Source organism: Gekko japonicus, unplaced genomic scaffold (genome assembly GCF_001447785.1).
Source record: "Gekko japonicus isolate JY-2015 unplaced genomic scaffold, Gekko_japonicus_V1.1 scaffold751, whole genome shotgun sequence".
Lineage (NCBI taxonomy): Eukaryota > Metazoa > Chordata > Lepidosauria > Squamata > Gekkonidae > Gekko > Gekko japonicus.
Window position 1 is genome coordinate 570858 of NW_015169196.1, and position 22634 is coordinate 593491.

Sequence of the window (22634 nt, forward strand, 5' to 3'; positions counted from 1 at the left end):
AATTTATTCACCATATATTATTTATTATATAAGCTTTAATACATAGAAAGTTGAACAGATACTTCCAAGCACAAGGTTGCCAAATACCAAAATATTTATCCAAATTTTTCAATGAATGCTGCAAAAAGTCTCTCTTAGTGAGCTCAAAGCTTCCTCCAAAGTGAAAAGCACGTTCCACTTGGAAATACCTGTTAAACTCCCTGAGGAAGACACTGAAACAGGAGGATATCTGGACCTCTGTTGGAGGAAGACTGAGCACTTACTCAAAATAGACTTAAAGGAGTCCTCCCTCTTAAAACTTTTGTATCATTAAGGAGGACTGATATTCATATAGGGGTTGTGCAATATATTTTGTGATATATTGAGAGATGATACTTAGATGTTTTGATATATGATTCTTTCTATGTATTAAGACTTATATAATAAATAATATATGGTGAGTAAATTGTAAAAATATAAAACAAAAATATATAAAAATTATTTGAGATTTTATAATAGTCTGTAATCGTATTTGCTGATTTTTGGTATTTCCATTGATTTCTGATCAGCATAGATATATGGCTTCTCCTCACCACTGGACAGTAGAGGAGGTGAATACACTGACCATTTTTTAATTTAAACTTTTATTTAAATTTTTTTCTAAATTTTTAAAATTCTAAAATGTTTTAGAGCTGAATGACACAAATAAAAGATTAGGCTGGAAAGTAGTGTGCAACTCTGTACATACACAGATATATACATATGTATGCTTACAGTCATGCGAACCCTTATCTGATCTTTTATAATCAACTAAATCTATCCACAGTATCTGTGGCTTGGTTTCCTATCACTGTAACATCGCTAAATCACAAACTGCTCATGCACCTGGTGCTTTTCGGTTGTTGTCGTCAGGAACTTACTGGCTGCCTCAGACAACTTTTACTGCAGATCCTGTCGACTAGCAATCATACATTTCTTAACAAGGGGAAGAACAAAACTCTGTCACTTCCAACAAGGCTTTAAAGTGGTTGCATATTCAGAAGGTTTCAGGCTTGTTCGCCTTCTCCCCACATCCCACGTTGAGCAATTTTGCCCATTTCCCACAATGTAGGAGGCTCCTGCTAGTGGGATAGTCTCCTCTATGAAACCCATCTGTGTTCTTCTTTCTCTTCTTTCAGCAGACAATATCTGAAAATATTTAGTTCCAGTTTCCCAGGAAGGTTCCAAATTTATTACCCTTTTCTCCCGTAGCTCTCTTTTCCCTAACCTGTTTCTAATTGAGCCTGTGGTTTGGTTTTCATTGACAGAATCTCTGAGAGTGCACTCCGTATGTCTGGTTGTGTTGTACTGTAGTTGTATCCTGCTGTTTGTACAGTCTTTTTGTGGAGTGGATAATTGTCAGTGGAGTCAATCATGTTTATTTTTGCTCTTTCTAATGACAGCTTTCTTTGAAATGTGATAAATAACTGCATGATGCCTTGTGAATGGAGTGCCCACATTGACAACTCTTGATTGCCCTTGCTTCTCCCCCCCCCTTTGTCTTTCACTCTGAACATAAATATTCTGTTCTATCTAAAGAAATCATATCCATCCTAAGAAGACTTGTGGCAAACAAAGTTCCACTGAAAGCAAAGATACAGACATAATTTATTGGTTTACATTGCAATGTATGAATAATTTCAGATTGCCAAAGAAGTGTCTGCTAAAATATATTGCCACAGTTAATAAAGTTTCTTCTTTCTGGTAGTTGAAAAGTATTATGCTGATCAAACCCTACGGGTTTCTGTGTCTTTTCTGATCTCTTTTGATCCTTGTGCATCGAGAGTGATAATCAAATCCCAGATTTCTGATACAGCTCAGAAACAAGATTTGTCTTGAATTGAAAATGTGAAATGCTCAGTATGGTTCTGTGTTACTTAGGCAATCCATAACTTACATTGTGATCTAGAAAACAGATCTCTGGGAGGGTCTTCACTGCTGTTGGCTTCCAATTAATGCCAGCCTTGGCTTTGGGAGACTACTTTGGTTAAAAAAAGTCTTCCCTTCTGAGGAAAGCCTTTTTGTATTGGTAATGTTCAAATAAAGGAGGAATCACACTTACTTCCCAGGTATAGTTGTCTTCTGAGGCTTGAGAGCCGTTATTTTTCCAGAGCTGAAGGTGCTCAGAGGTTAGTATTGCTGCTCATGTTAATTTCTAGTAAGCAAGTTTTGCACATTTTTAAATTTGCTGTATGATTCCATCAGCCATCCCAGCCATTCCCTGCCTTATGGTTGGTAATGTTAGGCAGACGTTTTGCACAGCCATTGCATTGTTTTCTGGATCCAAGTAATCTGTGAGTATGCCGCAGCAGGCAAAGCCTCTCTTGAGCCACTTTCGGCTCTCTTAGAAACAAATGTCTGTCTTCAGATAGACACCTATTCCTCATGGGATTCTCCTTCTCTGAGCAAGATTTATTTGTGGATGATCACGATGGGTCTATCGCCAATGAGGCTGCCTGACTTGTTGTAGCAGATCTTTCCATTAGGCAGAAATTTACGACGACTGTAAACTGCACAAGTTGATTCATGGATATAATTGGGCACGCAGCATGTTCATAGCATTTTTTGAAAAAGTTTTTATCTTGGATATCCAAACTAATGTTTTGAAGCATTTCTGTTTATCTGAATTAAATTTTCAGCAATATCTATATGTTCCTTATTTCAGACTTCGATATGTGACAAAAGCTAGTGCTGGAATCCTACACAGAATTACTCCAGTGTAAGCCCACTGATTTGGTGTAAGAGTTGTACAGTAAATCTTTTAGTGCCTCCCAATGCTGCCATTTTCAAATCACATATTTCAAAGTGTTTCTTAATGAACTGGTTTGAGAACTGCAGCCTCACTGTTCCCCTTAGCAGGCTCTGAGTCAAATAAAATGATTTATTTATTTTTGGCTTACAAAGAGAGCTCCAATAACTTTAATTGACTATTCACCTGTGGAAAGGTTTGCACCATTTCTATCATTGTGTCCAAACTGAACAGGAGGCCATAGCTGTAGAATTCAGCCTAGCATACAGGTGCTGCTACTCATTTCTTTGGAAATTTTTGGTGGTAGGATTTTCAGGGGGGAAAATGCATCCAAAAGTGATCGCCGCTTTAATACTTTAAAAGTAAGGTCTGAAGCAACAAAACCGTGTTAATGGCATCTTTACAAAACACCCCATCAGCAAATCAGATTTCTATTAAATATATGCTGATTAAACTGTGCTAGATCCTCCCTTGGGATTACATACATTACTTTAATTATATAAATCCTAGTTACTGTCCAATAAAGAGAATTGATGTAGCATGTTCATGCGCTTTATATTACAGCCTAGCTTCCTTTCGCTTCCAGTTGTATTGCCTCTCTGATACTCTTCATTTGTGGCCAGTCCATGCTCCAGAAGTCAAATATTGTGAGATCACTTGGGACTTCATTTCCAAGAAATGTGTCTGAATAAGATTTAAGGTCATTCATTCATTCAATTTGAAAAGTGTAGCATTGCTGCCATGTCCCTTGGTTATATAAACATACAACTCCTGTGCAAATTTAAGGTGGTTTAGTCTGTTGGAAAAAAATTATATTCTGCTGAGCTCTAGATGTCAAGTGAATAGTGAGGGAATTAGCTATTTGCAGAGAAATAGCAATGTCCTAAAAGCTAAAGGCGATGACAGAGCATTCCATTAAAAAATGATTTCCTATTTTTCTTTGTGCAGTTCACATTTAGACAAAAGCTGCACCTTGAAGGCTAGTGTGCATTGCTTGGGTGGGGGGGGGCTTGCATTTGTGTGTGTGTGTGTGTATGTGGTGACCTCTGGGGAATGTTCAGAGAAGTGCCTTGATAGCATGCCTCTGCCTCCTGGCCCTGGAATTCTTTGGAGGTCTCCCATCCAAATACCAAATACCAGCCAAATACCCTGCTTAGCTTCTGAGATTGGACTTTCCTGGGCTATCCAGGTTAGGGTGGCTAGTGTGCATTTCTGATCATCTGAGCTAGGGTACTAACCAAGGTGATGCTTGAATTATGGCGGGGGGATTCTTAATGAAATCTGCAAGCCCACCTCCTTCAGCCCCTCAACTTCAGCCCCTCCCACTGGTCCTCATAAGCCCTGTTCCTATAGGGTGCCATAAAAATTACTTGTATAATTCTGGGGTAATTGTGAGTCAGGCTTCTGAATGTGTGTATGTGTGTGTGTGTGTGTGGTGACCTCTGGCAACTTCTACTGGAGTATGGGGGGCATTCAGAGAAGTGCCTTGATAGCCTGCCTCTGCCTCCTGGCCCTGGAATTCTTTGGAGGTCTCCCATCCAAATACCTGCCAGAGTCGGCCCTGCTTAGCTTCCAAGACTGGACTTGCCTGGGCTATCCAGGTTAGGGTGGCTAGTGTGCATTTTTGATAATCTGAGATAGGGTACTAGCCAAGGTGATGCTTGAATTATGGGAGGGGGATTCTTAATGAAATCTGCAAGCCCACCTCCTTCAGCCTCTTCCACTGGCCCTCATAAGCCACACCCCCAGCCCTATTCCTATAGGGTGCCATAAACATTACTAGTATAATTCTGGGGTAATTGTGAGTCAGGCTTCTGAGGGCATATGCAAAGCAATCAGGAAATTATTTGGAAGTTTTGTGCCCTCTTCCAGTTCAGACTATGAACCTCAAGACCAACAGTTTCCTACAGTTAACCACACTGAAATGAATGAATTGTTTTTGATTTATTTTAGGGGCCTCATCCCAAAAAACCTTTCCAAACCTGCAGCAATAACTTCTTCCCTTGGTTCTCTCTAGGCTTCAGAGGTGTGTTGGCAGGTCCCTTCTGACCGCCAGTGGTATGTAGGGTTGCCAGATCCAGGTTGGGGAACTCCTGGAGATTTGGGGATGGAGCCTGGGGAGGACAGGGACCTCAGTGGGGTATAAAGCCATAATGTCCACCAATGTCCCCTCTATGCTGTGGCATCTTGTGAGCAAAAATTCTACTTTGTGAGCCAAAAGATCTACTAGCATAAAAGTTGTGAGCGACACATTGGCTTTAGAACCCTTACAGTCTGGCTTCTGCCCTGATCATGGGATGGAAACTGTGCTAGTCGCCTTCATGGATGATCTCTGCAGGCAGTTGAATTGAGGCAGGTCGGCGCTGCTGTTATTGCTTGACTTGACAGCAGCATTCGACACGGTGGATCACAATCTGCTGGTTCACCATCTCGCTAATGCTGGAGTACATGGGACAGCTGTCAAGTAAGCTGCCTCATTTCTCCGTGGCCAGGGATACAGGGTGGCGCTGGATGAGGGGTTTTCCTCTTGTTACCCTATGACATGTGGGGTCACTCAGGGGGCTATCCTCTCCCTGGTGTTGTTTAATATCTACATGGGCTCTCCAATGCTCCCTCTAAGTTGTGGAGTCTTGTGAGCAAAAATTCTACTTTGTGAGCTACTGACATTAAAGTAGTGAGCGAGTAATTTGGCTACTGCATAAATTAGTTTGCTATGGACCCATCCTTCCTGAGCTAATACAAAAATGTGTGAGCTGAATGCTAAAAAAACTGTGAGCTAGCTCACACTAACTCAGCTTAGAGGGAACACTGATGTCCACCCTCTAAAACATCCATTTTCTTCAGGAGAATTGATCTCTGTAGACTGGAGATGAGCTGTAATTCAGGGGGATCTACAAGTCCCACCTGGAGGCTGGCATCCCTAGATCAGAGAGATGGGTTCTGGAGAAGGAAATATCCACACATGCTGGGTTACCCTGATAGAGATTCATCCAGGGAAGGGATATTATCTGAAATATAGGGTGGATGGCAGTGATGCACAGTGGATTATTCCTTTCACTACACAAACTCCCTATGGCCAGTGAAATCCCTGTACCTGTCTGTCTCCACACATTTATTATTTATTTATTTATTAAATTTCTACCCCGCCCTCCCACCGAAGTGGCTCAGGGTGCTTTGTGACAAAGTAATGCCAGCAAACTCTTCCTCTTGTTCATCTGTCTGAAACTTCTTCCCCCATCACCCTTAATTTCAGGAGGGAATTTTCAGAAATTATTTGTATTCATTCATTAATCTGGAGTTTCACAAAGCACAGAGACAAGGTAGGCCTAAGCACTCAGAAAGGGCCTTATTCCAACTACAGAGAATCCAGTCCTCTTCTGTGTGACATCTTCTGACACTCTGAGTTGTTCTCCCTCAAAACCCTCTGCTGCTCCCTACTGTGCTGGAGTTCAATAATGGGCACTGCTTGCAGCCATGTTGTTTTAGATGCTGTTGTTCACTTAAATAGAAGGCAAGTTTTAAAGCAGTTACTAGGATGGGTGGAAAGTTCCTTCAGCCAGTGTATGTTGTAAGTAGACTCTGAGAAAGCTGGGATTCCTGAGGCAAGAGATTCTAATGTACAGGAGGGGTTATCTGGGGGATGGGGTGGGAGGGGCAGGTAGGCAACCACTTGGCTAAAAGGACATCCCACTTGGGGTCATCATAACAAGGGTGGTTCTGGATAAAGAATTTAATGCAATGCAGAGTGGGAGACCAGAATGCCCACTGCAGCCAGGCAGATATACATAGGAAGATCTGGTGGAGGGATCCAGAAAAGAGGACCACAGGAGCCCATTGACTAGAGGTAATGGCTCAGAGCCTTCTAAAACATTGGTTGGGCATTGGAAGAGGACTCCTTGGCCTTTATAATACAACTCTGAAGGCAGAGTGTACGTATAGGTCCAGTGGCAGTAGCAGAGTCTGTATGTCCCATAGGAATCAATAGGACTAAAGAATTCATTCATATAGTTAACTGTCTCTTGGCATGATCCAGCCGAGCACAATTTAAAGGCTCACTGAGGGACAGTGAAGGACATGCTTAAAAATCAGTGGATTTTCTTTTTTAATAATTGGTTCATGTCAAAGCTTCTTTTCTGAAATAGTCTTGCTGAAATCAAGGTACGCCCAGGTAAACTGTTTAGGTCTCAGGGGGTCTCAAAATACTCTGGGTTGCTTCAATGGTGTGAAAGCAAATTATGTTGATATCAATGAAACTTATTTTCACATAATGACCACACTACAGGATAGAATTGGCTTTACTTAATTCAATCTAGAGACATAAATTCCCTATGTACTTGTAAAACTGCGCTTGGGAGTAGCCAGTGTATTTGGAGCCAGGGTACTCCTGCTTAAGGAAAACTGCATCTTAAGTAAGCATACAGACAATCCTATGAAGAATTACTCCAGTCTAAAGGTGTACATTTTTCAGAAATTCTGAATTCATGAGGGGGGAGTAATTTTTTTTGAAAGAAATAGGCATTTTGGGGAAAAGTGAAACATATGCAACCTACCTTTAACAACATAAAATGTCTAATTTATAACTTCAGTAGCTAGTCAAATTATGCTGACTGGCATATTTATGGAATTAAAAAGTATGAATGCTATAATTTTCTACCATCAAGCTAGAAGTATACCTGGAAATTGCTATACCCTGTGATACTTTAGCACATGTTTCTGATTTTTATTACCCTCTGAGGCAGGAAAAAAATATCAAAATTATAATTAAAAGACAAATATTAAAGCAAACCAAAGAACATGTATTATTTGCATAGAAACACACTCATACAGTCACAATAGGTAGGATGACCAGCATATCTGGATATCAAAGTAAAGTTTATAACAATGGAAAATTAAAACACTGAATGCTTTAATAATTTATTATAATCAAATAAACTAAAGACCATTGTTGGCAAAATTATTCTAGTTAATACATATTCTTGAAAATATGTTGCACGTGCCTACAGTATACACCAGAATTAGCACTAACTAACGCTATAGATATTATACATTTGAGTGTATAAAACCTTGTAAAATTGTTTCACTCATTCTGACACAAAATCCCAATAACATTGCATAGGAGGGTTGTTTTTTTAGTGCTCCCCAAAATTTCCCAATTGGAAAAAAATAGACAGGGGAGGATCTCAAGGAAAAGGGATCTCCCTGTTTTTTCTGCCCCCCCGACCTTTACATCTGTGCGTATATTTCTGCATGTAATTTCACTGTTAGAAATGAATTCCATATGTGCCAATGACTTCTTGTTCTCAAGTCAATGGCTTGAATCCTATGGTAAATTTCTTCTAATTGATGAGCGGGCACCAAAATTCCCCCTTCCATTGTAGACTCCTAATTCAATCCTCAGCCTGTTCTTGAGAGTCCCCTGTCTCCCCAGAGAAGCATTTTGGGGACATTTTATGGTGCAGTGAGAGGTTCAGGTAAGGACATCCTGTTCCATTGATATAAGTGCCTTATGTCAGAAAAGATTTAACACTATATCCAGGCCAAAGGGTTTAAGGCAGGCTGTACTTAATGAGTATAAAATAATAATTTAAGGACAAAGGGTTGGATCCTGTATTTGTTTTGCTAAGGGCAAAGCCTTTCGCCAGTACAAACTGACTTCCCCCATGGGAGGGGCATGGTCACCAAAGAAAGGCTGTTTGCGCCAGAGGAAAGTTCTGAGGTTGATAAAATAGATTCTATGGATCCAACCCAATTTAACAATCAGGTGTATTTTGTTATTAAGCAAATGTGTTCTTGATAATACTTAGTGCTCAAATAATTTCACATAGCTTATCTCAGAAATCTTTATTCCATTCCTGTAAATTTGAGGGCCTGGCATGATGTGGTCAATGGGGTTGCGAAGAGTCAGCTGTGTGACTGAACGACAACATGTGTTACTTCCAGGCCCTGAAGGTAGCTTTAGGCTAATCAGAAAATGTGTATCTAGGGTGAACTTTGACTGGTACTTCTCACTTTATCCTCTTAACTTAGTCACACAAGTTTGTAGTTTCATTCAAAAGAAATTGAACCATGGCTTCTGCATTAAGACTCCAGTTAACAACTCAGACCTTCAAATAAATCATCCTATACCAATAAAATAATTGAGGCAGCCATTCAAAATGAACATGGGTAAATATTCTCAGGATTTTCCAGAAACTCAATTTCCTCTTGAAGTCATCATTTATAATGAATCCATTTGCTGCATTGTGCTTGCCGGAATGTATGTGGTTATGCAACCATGTAGGGTTAAAATGGTCCATTGCCAGAGCTATATGGCAGACAATGGTGGAGTTCATGGGGTGGCCATGCAGTGGTTCACCTTATTCCTCCACAGTCAGAGACAGAGGGTAGTGCTGGGTGAAGGAGTGTCCCCAAGGTACCTGCTGGTGTGCGGGGTTCCTCAAGGGGTGTTCCTCTTCCCAATGTTATTCAACATCTATATGCACCCCCTTGCCAGTTGGTGCAGAGTTTCTCTTGATGGGCAGCTGACTGGACACTGCTCCCATTAACTTAGCCAAGGATTTGGAGGCTGTGGTGGGGTGGTTAAAGCAGAGCTGGTTGAGACTGAATCCTGGTAAGATGAAGGTTCTGTGGCTGGGTGGGGGGGAGTACAGTTGGGTAGCCAGCTTCTGGCCCTTGACTGAGTGTTCTTAACACCAGCACCAACCATCAGGAGCATGGGCATGATGCTGGATGCCTCCTTATCCATGGAGGCTCAGGTCGCAAAGGTTGCCTGGCTGGCGTTTCTCCAACTATGCAAGGTCAGGTAACTGGCTCTCTACCTGTCCCACCTGACCCAGACATGATAATCCATGCAATGGCCACCTCCAGAATAGACTACTGTAACCAATGTTCCCTCTAAGCTGTGGAGTCTTGTGAGCAAAAATTCTACTTTGTGAGCTCCTGGCATTAAAGTTGTGAGCGAGCAATTTGGCTGCTACATAAATTAGTTTGCTCTGGAGCTCTCCTTCCTGAGCTGAGACAAAAATGTGTGAGCCAGAGGCTAAAAAACTATGAGCTAGCTCCCACCAACTTAGCTTAGAGGGAACACTGACTGTAACTCACTGCATGCAGGCTTACCCTTGAGACTGACCCAGAAGCTCCAGTTGATCCAGAATGCAGCTGCATGGGTCCTTACCAGGAACCCTGGATGGCACATATTCAACCTGTGCTGCATGAGCTGCCCTGGCTCCCAGTGGAGCACTGGATCAAGTTCAAGGTGTTGTTTTTGACCCTTAAGGCCCTTAGTGGTCAGGGACCCTCATACCTTCAGGATCGCCTCTCTCAATATGCTCTGAGAAGAGCATTACACTCAGGAAGTAAGAACCTCCTGGTGGTCCCCGGCCCAAGAGAGATCCAGCTGTCCTCAAAAAGGGCCAGGGCTTTTTTTGGAACCAACCAAAAGCCTGGTGGAACTCTCTGCCCAAGAACATACAAGCCCTGAAAGATTTGTTGCCTTTCCACAGGGCTTGTAAGGCAGAGATGTTCCACCAGGCTTTTGGTTGAGGATAGTGATGGCACAATTATGTGATCTGGCACCCTCATATTCTTCTTACCCTTTATGTCCCCCCTCCCATCTTTTACAAGCTTCTTCTGGGAAGTCTGCGATCTGCTAAACCAGGAATTCTGACTGCTAGCCATCATGGAACTGATAATTTTTACTAAGGACTGTTGCTTTCTTTGTTGGTTTTAAATTTTTTAACTTCTATATTTATTGTATATCTCTGTTGTAAGATGCCCTGAGCCCTGCTCGCAGGGGAGGGCAGCCTAGAAATGTAATAAATAAAAAAATAAAGTTTCCATATATATATTATCCTTACTTTCTGCCAGAAGATGGCATCCACCACAGCTCCTGGCAATGCAGCACTTGCCCAGATCTGCCTAAGTACTTTGCCTCCAATCTTTATATGATCATCATTGTGTAGCCTGCTCTTGTATTTTCATACTGGTTTATGATGTGGCAAATGATCAGCAGATATAACACTCTTTTGGCTTTTTATCAGATCTACTGCCACACTTCCAGTAATCTGAGCCTCTCTCCTATGATGCTCAAGTATAGGAAATCCTGTCTTCTGCAATTATTGTAGATGTTTACCTAATCAGTCCTCGAAATGTTATTATTTTGATATATTTCGATATATTTATTACTATATACTATTTATTATTATTGCTATGTTTATTATTTATATATTTATTCTTTGCTAGGCTGGATCCCGAAATGGCTTACAGTTTAAATTTATTATATTGTTTAATTAAAACCAGTTACTGAGACACATGGTTCCATTTTTGCTGCTGTTTTACTCCCTGAGGCTGCAGTCACACACACTAAATAATCCACTTTCAATCCACTTGCAATGCACTTTCCAACTGGATTTTGCCAATTCACACAGTGGATTGAAAGTGGATTATTTAGCATGTGTGACCACATCCTGACAGAAGTGTCACCACATACTGCAGCATCTGTTGGGGACCTTGCAGAACACTGAAAAGCTAAGACTGTAGGCTGGTTGAGAGGATGGTGTAAGGAGCAAGCCTGATGTTCGTCATCTTCCCTCACCCCTACCATTAAGCTACTGGTGGCTTCAGATAGTTGGACTTTCTGGTTCTCGACCAATGATAAGGGCTTGCTTCCTGGAAATGCAGCCTAATGAAAATAACCTTGGCAGCACAGTTAATGTCCCTCAGAAGAGTTTTTTGATGCCCCCACATCTGTAAAGAAAGGAACAGAACAAACAAGGATTTGGGGGCAAGCAACAGCCTCAAGAAAACCAAAACTAAGCTGACTTTATCTTATGATAAGTATGTGTGCATGGGACAACACACTGCTAATCATCCTGTAAACAGGACCGGCTCCAGGGTTTTTTGCTCACTAGGCGATGCTACCTCCTGGTGCCCCCCCTCTTTTGGTGCCCACTGACTGAAGAGACCGGCGTGGCCCAGCCTCTGTTCCACCTGGCTTGACCAGCCCCCCTCCCCCCGGCCCCGAAGGGAAGAATGAGTGTGGGAGGCAGGAGGCATCGCAGCAGCCAAAGCTTTATCGGTGGGGCGGAGTGAGTACACACATGGCTGCCGGTGGGCTCAGGCATGGAACTGGGCCACGGGCGAGGGGATGCAGGTGTCCTGGCCCCGCTCCAGGCATCACTCACAGTCGATCAGGTTGTTGACCCCGTCGATCACCAGCTGCACCAGCTTTGACTGCCGTCAGGAGGGAGAGAGGGAGAGAGGGAGGGAGGTGAGGAGGGCCATCCACTGTGGGGGGGGAGGGGGCTGGTCCAGGCCAGTGCCACCTCTCCCCCTCCCTCCGGCCCTCCCTGCGTGACCCTCTCCCCCTGGGCGCAGGCACCTCGGATCTGCTGAGACAGTCCAGGTTGGAGATGTCGAAGGTGCTGCTGGTGGCGGCCGTGTCCACCCCGCCGGTGCGGTGGCCAGCGTGTGGCAGAAGCTTTTGGCGGGGGGAGGGTGGCTCAGTCCGGCGCCCCCATGATGGCCGCACTGTAGGTGAGAGTCTAGCTTGCCTAGTGAGCGAGCCGTCCATGCCTGTAAAGGTCTTTGGTTGTCTGCCAATTGCTTTTGTAGGGGTTCCCTGACTCTACCTGATGACAGATGTTACTTTGGACAACTCATGTTCCTAAACATGCTGGAGCCCTGTTTGGCTTTGAAATAGAAAGGAAAGCTGAAGCCCCTCCTCCCCATGTCATGCTCATGAGCCAAATTGGGCCCCAGATCATTACTTGCCCAGTGTAACGTCTGTCTGTGAGTTAGGTCAGAGAACCTCAATCCATCTCACACTCTAGTTTGGCCCTTAGTTGCAGAATTTGAGCTCTGCTATCTCCAGGTGAAGGACCTTGGGTAGCAGATGGTGGGAAATACTTTTTTCTGCCTGAAAAACACACACACACACACACACACACACACAGATATACACATATATATATCCCACTTGTGGGATAGTGTGGATATAGCTATATCTATATATCTATATATATTCACAGTCCTTGATGATGAACCTACTTGGCTTGGCTCCTCCCAAGAAGGAAATCTTTGGGAGCATCCTGAGACTATAAATTAAGCTCAAAGTAGGGGTTGGATACTCATGGGGAATAGAAGAAAGGGAGGGGGTGTACCTGAAAAACACACACACCAGTGTATACTCCACTGTGTTTGTAGACAGTGAGGTAGCTAGGAGGAAGAGGTTGAGAGATGTAAACCAAGTCACTCTTTTCTGCCCTTGGACCCCAAAACAGCCAGGAGTCAAGGTTCTGCTTCCCAGGTGAATCTCCAGGAATATTTTTCCATTCTAAGAAGTTCTCTCCTTTAGGTCAATGGGTGACAAGGGAAGTAGCTTGGCAAGGGAAGCTGGTGGTGGTGGAAAATTCAGTCAAGTCACAGCTGACTTATGGTGACCCCATAGAGTTTTTAAGGCAAGAAATGTTCAGAGGTGGTTTGTCATTGTCTGCCTCTGCATAGCAACCCTGGACTTGCTAGATCTTCTTCCATACAAGAACTAACCGGGGCTGACCCTGCTTAGCGTCAGAGATCTGATGAGATCAGGCTATCCTGGATATCCAGGTAATGACAATTATAATCCTAATCAAATTGTGTGCCTGTTCTGCCCAGTTCAGTAATACAGATGAGCACAAACTGGGAAAATGCAGTCTGGTTTGTGGATCATGGCATGCCGGGTTCACGAACCAAAAACCATCATGAACTTTTAGCCACCAAATAAAATGGTTCAGTTCATGAGGTTTGTGATGCAGTAGAATCCCCCTTGTGCCCTAGAGACACAAAGCTCATCAGGGATTTCCAGCTGACTAAACGCTACCTGCCCTCCAAGTTTGGTGATGATTAGATTTATAGGGTCCAAGTTACAGCCCCTCAAAGAAGGTGCCCCCAGGAAAGTGCTTTCTGGGGAAATGACAGGAGCAGTTTCAGGAGTGTATGGGATGGGTCGTGTGCAATCTAGAGACACCAAACTCACAGGGTACCACCCCCAGATGCTCATCTACTTGCCTGCCAAGTTCTGCCTCATGTTGCTTTGAAGTCTGGTAAACATTTAGATTGAACGAAAACAGTCTGTTTGGAAATGTATCCATTCACAAGTCACCATAAACTGCCACAAACTGCTTGAAAGTTTGTGGGAAGTTCATGCCAGTTGACCTGCCATGATTTTGAGTTCACGGACCACAAACTGGCCAATTCAGTAATATGTAACTAGGGCCCAGGTGCATAGAATTGCAAGGTGGTTTTTCCTTGAGGGTTTTTTCTTTTATAAAAACGCAGCTATAGAGGCTATAATCTTCTGTGGAAGACTGGGCAATGAAGGAGCCTCTTTTCCCAACCCCTAAAAATCACCACCCAATTTCTTTTACCTTTATGAGGGAAAACATACAGGTATCTTTTCTTTTTTGAGCTGCAGGGTGAATATCTGAAAAATCAGAGGTGAAAAGGGTAAAGACATAAAGCCATCCCTTCTTTCTCTGGGTCTATGTGCACATTTATTTAATAAGCCTTTGAAAACTGACAAATGCCTCAGAGACAGTCAGTCTATAACCTACTGTGAAAGACATTGTACTGAAAAAAGCTTAACATTTGGCCAGTAGATATGGAAACATCTCTCCCACGCACACTATGAGAGGGGCCAAATGCCAGATTTTGGTCTGCATTTAGTCTGTAGCGCCAGATACACACCAGAACAGGAAAGGCCTTTTCTGAGATTGCTGTTGACTGAAAATGGTTGTATGAATGAGACCTAAGCCCTTTTGCAATAAATGCATCATCCAAGGAAACAATATTCAAAACTAAGATGGTGTTTCATTGCAAACTGGTTATTATTTGTTTACATCATGGACTTTTTGCCATCAGGGAAATTCAAAGTGATCCATACTAGGCTCATAGGTGGTCTCCCATCCAGGCACCAGCCAGGCCTAGACACACTCCACTTCAGCAAGGCTGTTGTCCAAGGGGCTTCTCAAATATATTTGGGACCCTAATTGACTAAAAATCTTTTTCAAATGTCATTTTGAGTTTAATTACTTAAAATATTTATATTCCACCTTATGTCTTTAGACTCCAAGAAGCTTTAAAAAAGAGCGATAAACACACAAAACCAACCCAAGAATCCATCAACAAGCCAGATCTTCCAAAAGAAGCTTACCTTCTGTCAAATGCCCTCTGAGATAAAGCCATTCTATGTGCCTTCCTAAAAGCAAGGAGTGATGGTGCCCTCTGCACTCACTCTGGTAAGCCATTCCAAAGGCCTGGACCTACCACAGAAAAAGCCCACAGCCTGACAGTTGCCTATGAGAGGATACAGCAAGGAGAAAGCTGGCTGAAGAATGCAGCTGGGGTGTGGGAGTACACTGGGAGATGCAGTTTGATAAGTATGAGGGCCCTAGGCTGTGAAAGTACGTTCCTGCAAAATCATAAATTATCAACATTATGACCAAAACTATTTTGATTAGTTTCCCAATGAGTCATATGCCAGCTTTGGGTTTGACTTTATAAAACTTTGTTCTTAGCCCTGAGTGTAAAGGTATACAATGAAAAATGTGGAGATGTTGAAAAATATAGTCAGCTCTTTAGCTGGTATGGGCAGTTTCATGAACATAATTGAAAGTATAAACCAATTAATCCAATTATAGTCTTGACTCCCCCTTCCCCCTGTTTTGATTACCTTGGTGTAATTGAAGGTCACTGTCTGCAGATACTTGTTTTGCAGTGTAAATCTAATGTTAGCCAGAACAGAGCTATGAAAATGCATTTTGCTAAACACAAAAGCCATTAAAAAGACATGGGGGTGAGAGTTAGATCTTCTGAGATTCCAGTTCCCTTTGACTGTTGCAAAACATTAATTTTGAACTGCTGCAACATTTTTAAAAGGTCTCCCCTGTGGATTTTGCCTCTTAGGTATTGGGCAAAAAATGAACATATGTTACTTTAAGCTATAAGCACCTTATAAAAAATTAAATTTCCTTTCAAAAACAATGACTTCAATTATGGAAGAAATATTTACTGAGCTTAAAAAAAACACAAGCTGCACAAAACCCCGCACTTAAGAAAAGCCTACCAAGAATCTTGCAGGCTCATAAACACCGCAGGGTTCTCCCAGCCTCTGATTTTGCAATCTGGGGTTCATTCCTCTGAACTGAAGTGCACTGGATGAATTATTGGACCAATGTATACAAGGCCTTGGAATTTAATTTCTGCTATTACCTAAGTGAATGTGCTTCTTGTAAGAAGTGCCAGATTAACAAATGGGAGTCTCTGAAATACAAATTATGAGCAACTGTTCTTAGGCTGCCATTCTACTCACAGTTACTTGGAGTAAGACCCACTGAGACTGGGATTTGCTTCCAAATAAGAGAGCATAGGCTTATTCCATACTACGATTTTTAAAATTGACACTTAAAAACTACATTTTGTATCTTTGCCAAATCTGTAATTCATATACCAGGGGACCATTAGTAAAGTACAAATACTTCAAGAGAGTTACCAAGCTGCGACAAAGGGAAAATCCTAAGCAGGTCTATTCAGTAATTAAATCCTGTGTTATTCAGTGGGGCTTACTCCCTGGACAATGTCCTTAGGATTGCAGCCTAAGGAGAGTTCCAGTATTATTGAACTGGGACAAAATGTGTCAGCTGGGGTGATAAAAAAGAATCCCTTGTACCTCAAGACAACTGACTTCTGACACTCCAGGGAGTTTAAAAAAAATATGATATGGAATGGAGATCTGCTTTTCAAGGGAAAAGTCATCTAAGGTACGCATAGCCTCTTAGGCATGGCTCAACTAGCACTCTATGTTATAGCCTATAAAATGAAGACAATAATATTAACAAGCCTCATCTAGTCAGGTTTCAGGGTAGGGTTGCAGGGCATGTCACGCAGCTGCCATTAAGCAGAAGCAGGACTGGTCAGCGCAGACACGGATTGGCCTCGTAATTGAGTGGAACGTTTCCCTGAAGGGCCATACAGAGGATGGTAAAAGCTTCTCCTTGCAATGCAGGCTCTTTTTTGTAAGGAGGAGGAGCAAGTTCTTGTGTCTGGATGACCACCTTTGCCAGGAGGTGCCAACAGCAGCCTGGAGAGCACAGAGGCCCCCCTGCATCTTTAGTTTAGCAGAGCCTTTCTCACTCAGGTGTCAGGATCAAGCTGAAAGGGACCTCACACAACATGGACCAGAAGTGACACATCATGTGACATGGCTGGGACGTGAAATAGACCCAGGGCCATTGAATGTCTCACCCCAGGTCAGTGCTTTCATATGGGAACTCTTAGGAACCTGTGGAACTTGACCTGAGTTTCATAGATCTCAGACCTGCATCACCACCAACTGCCCACCCTCTGTAGACAGTGCAGGGGGAGGCCTCAGACCTGCATCACCACCAACTGCCCAACTGTCAGCAAGTGAGCTGACACCCATCATTGGGGTCACTGGACAGTTATGAGCGGAGTGGCCCCTGCAATGGTAGCAGATCTATTGGGGCTTGGCTGGCTCCTGGATCCCAGTGCAAGCCAAATGGCCAGCCTACCCTGCCCTATACCCTTCCATGAGCAATCATAGTGGGCGGGAGTCTGAATCCCACCCCTGTATCGCAAGAAAAAAAATCAGGATAATTAACCCCTGGAGATACCTCTAAGGAGAAATAAACAGTACCGTAGAGACTTACAAAAATTTATTTCAGCATAACTTCAATGAACTATTATTGGATGATAATTTTGTTAAATTTTGTTAGTATTTAACCTCAAGACAGCTGTTTATTTTTAGTGCAACAGACAAACATGGGCTATTCCTCTCTGCATAACTCTGCATAAGCCACCTTGGATTCCTTGCAAATAACCCAAATGTTTCATTGCTTCTCTTCTCAATTCAATTGCGGGGGGTTGGTCTCAGTAGCAGAGTTGGAGAGCTTGCAACTATTGAGGCTGCTCAAGTTTTCTTTTTTAAGGAAATTGTTGCTTTTGAGAATGCTACTGCTTCCTGGTCTTTCTTTTCTCCAGAATGACAGCAGGCTTGGGCTCTAGGTTGTCACTGCTCCCCATACTTGTTTGTATAGGCTGGTGGTGCAGGTTTCTGTTTGTATAAAGGAAGGGAGAGGCATGCTTCTTTCACAGTAGGAATTCACCATGAATGGCATTTCATTTAAATAAAACAGGCCAGGGCTTTGAGTCAGTGCAAAATACCTCCTGTCCCAATTTAAAACAAGATCATTTATCTCACTCAGGTGTTTTGTTCTTTTGCTCTCTCTCTTTTTTGTTGTTTATTTCAGTGGTAGTTTTTTTCTTGGGAGGGAGTCTTCAGAGTAAAGGAGAACTCAATGTAATGTTAAATTCCCAGAAAAAAACCTAGCAACGTATCTCCAGCACAAGGTCTGTTGACATGAAAATGTGTTCATGCACATTTCTCATTAACTGTACAGTGGTATGTGTAGGGGAACTTCTAACAAACAGTGAAGTTAGCAGTTTTGTGGTGGCCCCTCTTCAAGAAAGCACTTCACTTTTTAGTCAAGAATTGGTTGTTCACTTGAGGCAGACGTTTTTTAAAAAGATATTCATTTGAGCCTTCTTATGCTGTTTCATTCAAATTTTTCACCGATGTTTTCTAATCCAGTCATTCCTGGGATCAAATTTTCTCACTTGAGGGAGAGGAAGCTCCAATATTCTTATACAGCACAGCCCCTCCTTACAAGCTGGGTGGTATTTGTATATAGCCCTGCTGGAATCCCTAGATGTTCTCAGAACAAACAAGTCATGGGTATCACAGGATCAGTGCAGTTCACACAATAAAACAACAACAATTACACCTAAGAACTATATAGGAAGTGTATAGCTCAGGCTACCCAGTCTTGTCTGATCTTGGAAGCTAAGCAGGGTTGGCCCTGTCAGTATTAGAATAGGAGACCACCAAGAAATACCAGGGTCACTATGCCAATGGAGGCAATAGGAAACCACCTGTGGAGTCTCCTGTCTTGAATACCCTACGAGGTTGTCATAAGTCGGCTGTGACTTCACTGCTAAGGGGGGGGGAGATGAAGTACCCCCATAGGGGTGTCAGCCTCCAGATGGGACCTGGGGATCCCCCAGAATTACATCTCATCTCCAGGTCACAGAGATCAGGTCCCTGGAGAAAATGGATGCCTTAGAGGGTGAATTCTATGGCATTGTACCCCAATGAGGTCCCTGTCCTCTGCAAGCTCCATCCCCAAATATCCAGGAGTTTCCCAACCTGGATCTGGTAACCCTACCCCCACATCCAAATTACTGCTTAACTCACTTGTGATTTGGATGTGCAGCCCCAAGATATAAGCATGAGTATTGATATGGATATGCCCTAACAGCTGTGTTAGACTTTGACTTCCAGACTACAGAGATGCAAATAAATGTCCATTCACATTCACTGAGCTGATAGCAGATCTTGGAAAAGAAATTAGGCACCTTAATTCCAAAAACAACTGGAGACCTAGGGGGTAGAGAGAGGGTACTCCCTCCCACTAATGTGTCAGGCCCTTGAGATTATCCCTGTACCTCTGGTCAATTTACACTGAATGACCCATTTAGCCTAAATCTGTTGCTTCAAAACTTGTTTAAAAGCATTGAATTTATTAGCTGTATACAGAATCAAAGCTGGTGTAAAATGATAGAACAGGCATGAAAACAGGCTTTAAAAACGACAAAATAACTATAAATAAGCCTTACATTTAACGAAATAATCATTAAATAGAATGTCCAGTATACTCAGAAATTTTAAAAAGTATACCACAAGTCCAAGCAGACAGCAGAGGTGTACAGTTTTTGGCTTTTTGTTTTAAAAAAGTGCTTTCCATTTTCACTGTGGTATTATTACACAGTACTGTTATTATCAATGTATTAGTGATGTAATGATACTAATGGTATTATTGCACATGTTCATTTTTATTGCTTTGGTTCCCACTGTGATAATGTTCTCCTCCTCATTGACCTCTCCTCCTCCTCCAACTAATTGTGCTGATTCTGCTCCTGCCCCAGGCACTAGCCCTGTAACATTTCCAGAGGGGTAGTTATATTACGGCCAAACTGCACAATGCATTTTTTAATAAGCAGGGTCAGGGTTCTTCCAAAACTGACTCACTTTCCTGTCTCTACATAGCAGCTGCAGGGAAATTATGAATTCAGATCAGGACCTTGGCGCCAGGGGAGAAAGGGCCTCTGACTCCATCCAGTCCTGTTTTCCCAGGACTAAATGGCCTCAGGGGCATTATTTGCCTCATTGCAGGCCTGTAGTGTACTGAATGCAATATGTTCCTCCAGTCTCCCAACCTGATCAGTTAAGAAATGTATTGTGTCTTGATCTCAGGTTTGCCAACTCCAGGATGGGAAAATCCTGGAGATCTGGGGGCGGAGCGTGGCGAAGGGAAAATGCATAGTGGGGATGTGAAGTCCACTCTCCAAAGCTGCCATTTTCTCTGTTGTTTGGAAATCAATGTGGAAGGCTAGATGGCTGGCAATCAGGTGACCACTGTATGAAACAGGATGCTGTACTAGATGGACCAGTAGTCTGAAACAGCAGGATTCTATTTACTTACTTACTACTTACTTCATTTAAACCCACCTTTCTTTCCAAAGGTGACCTAAAGCAGCTTACATTCTCTTCTCCATTTTGTCTTCACAACAAGCATGTGAGATAGGTTAAGCTGAGTGTGTGACTGGCCCAAGGTCACCCAGCAAGATTCCATGGTGGAGTGTAGTCTCCCAGATCCTAGTCCAACATGCTTTCCAGTATGCCACACTGGCTCTCGATACCGCACTGGCTCAGTGGTGTTGAGTGTTCAGTGGTTGTCAACCAGGCAAGTGGCCAGACAGACAGACAGTAGGTTGGTAGGTATACAGAAAGAGAACCTTCCCTCCATCTCTTGTGATACCCTGGATGCTGTTTGTGATATGTCCAAGTGCTGTACCTTTGACATGTAATGGGTATCTTGAAGACTACATTTCCCAGGATGCATTGAGGTTCAGCACCTCAGACACAGTGTTTGAAATAGGGTTTGAAGTGCTGTAGGAGGAGGGATGGTTATTTTTTTTAACCTCTGTCAGCTAGTTGGGTCATGACCACTCAGTCTTGTTGCAAGTCTGGTATCAGATGCAGCAGCAGCAGCAGACATTGGTGCTCCCAGCACATTAAGCATGATGGGAATAAGGATAGGAGGGGGAGGGGAGCCTCTCCCACTCTTCCTGATGACTTTGAATTCTCTAAACCAGACTGCCAGGCTCCAGAACAGGAACTGACGAAGTGGCATTCAATTATTTATTTTTCCTATTTCCTTTCATTATCAAAATAAATTGGTCTTTTAGTTGAGTTTTTTAAAAAGTGATTTGGAATGCACATCTTTATCAGCTAATGAAGACAGGAGGGCCTGGCATGATGTGGTCCATGGGGTCACGAAGACTCAGACTTGACTGCAACTGAACAACAACAATTATCAGCTAATAATCAATGCTACGGTGTTATGAGATAGGAAAAAGAAAATATTCCCAACAAATATTCTTATTGTTTTGCCATTTATTGCTCAGTATATTCAAAGGGGGAACCATTGGATGATACTGACTCTTGGCTGCTCCCTTGCCCAGAAATCTGAAACAACAGCTCCTGAAGCCAGAATTTGGTTGAAGTAAAGAGCTAGTATTTCGGATGCAACAATAATCTTTGCCTCCGCCTCTTTTCCAGGCACCAAGTGGTCTTCCAACAGTTGGCGGCTTTGTCTCAGCACCAACCATGGCGCCTTACCCAACACCAGCACAGGTGTCTCCTTACATGGCATACAGCGCTGCTCCTTCTGGTTATGTAGCTGGTCATGGCTGGCAGCATGCTGGAGGCACTCCACTTTCACCCCACAACTGTGATATTCCTGCATCACTGGCTTTCAAGGGCATGCAGACAGCGAGAGAAGGTAGTCACTCTGTCACAGCCTCTGCACTCTGATATCAGAAAAACGGCAGAACAATTTCCATCCAGCCCCTTCTTGTTCTCTCCCCTGTAATTCCTTCTCTCAGACTGACATTGTGGGCTGGTGACGTTTTCTCCATGCTATTTTGCTTCAAAAAAGTAATCATTGGGATTTAATAAATGTAAATAACCTAAGGAAGCAGTAGACGTGTTGTTGTCCCTTGCACTGTTTTGCATAAAGAAGATCTTACAACCCTCAGAGGGCTTGTTGTGTGACTGTTCATTGGTAAAACCACACATATTTATTCTAAATCAACAAGACCTTCTCAAACGTGCAATTGTTCAGATTTGTGAAAATCAGTCTAGGAAAACTAGCAGCCAAAGATAAGCCTCACCTGTCATCAACAATATGACCAAACAGAAGGTTTAAAAAAAAAAATTAACCAATAGTTGTGTTTTTTTAAATTGTATGGTCAAGTGATTTTTTTTTGTCAACAAATGTCTTTTTACAGTAACAAATTAGAACCAGATGACTATGAGGCTCTGTTATTTATCCTGTATTTTATTGTGATTACAAAGATGGTAATGCTTTTGTTTTCTATATGTAAATATGGATTTTGATCATCATTTGCCTTTCCACTACCCACCTAATATTTGGGGGGTTTATTCAAAAGTGACACCCCTACCACTTCGCATTGTTGTCTTTATCATGGCATTTGCCTCAAAAGGTTCAAATTCAGACAAATCTTTAATTGTAGTTTATGCAGAGAGCAGAGGCTCCTGAATCTCATGAATGACATTTGGCTTCTTCAACACAGAATTCAGAAGTGACTATCATAATGGCCAATGCTTTCAATGGAATCTGAGCACAACTAGTTTCCTCCGGATTGGGACCTAGTAAGTCTTCTAGAT

General features: G+C 42.6%; 1 protein-coding gene across 1 annotated transcript in view; it reads left to right on the forward strand.

Annotated features, from left to right (window-relative positions):
* The window catches only part of PAX9 (paired box 9), a 41282-nt gene extending 19189 nt beyond the window's left edge, over positions 1–22093 (forward strand). Inside the window, exon 4 of the mRNA XM_015416320.1 lies at positions 21504–22093. Coding sequence (XP_015271806.1) covers positions 21504–21758 — 255 coding nt within the window. The 3' untranslated portion in view covers positions 21759–22093. The remainder of the gene's footprint in view (positions 1–21503) is intronic.
* Positions 22094–22634: the final 541 nt, after the last annotated feature.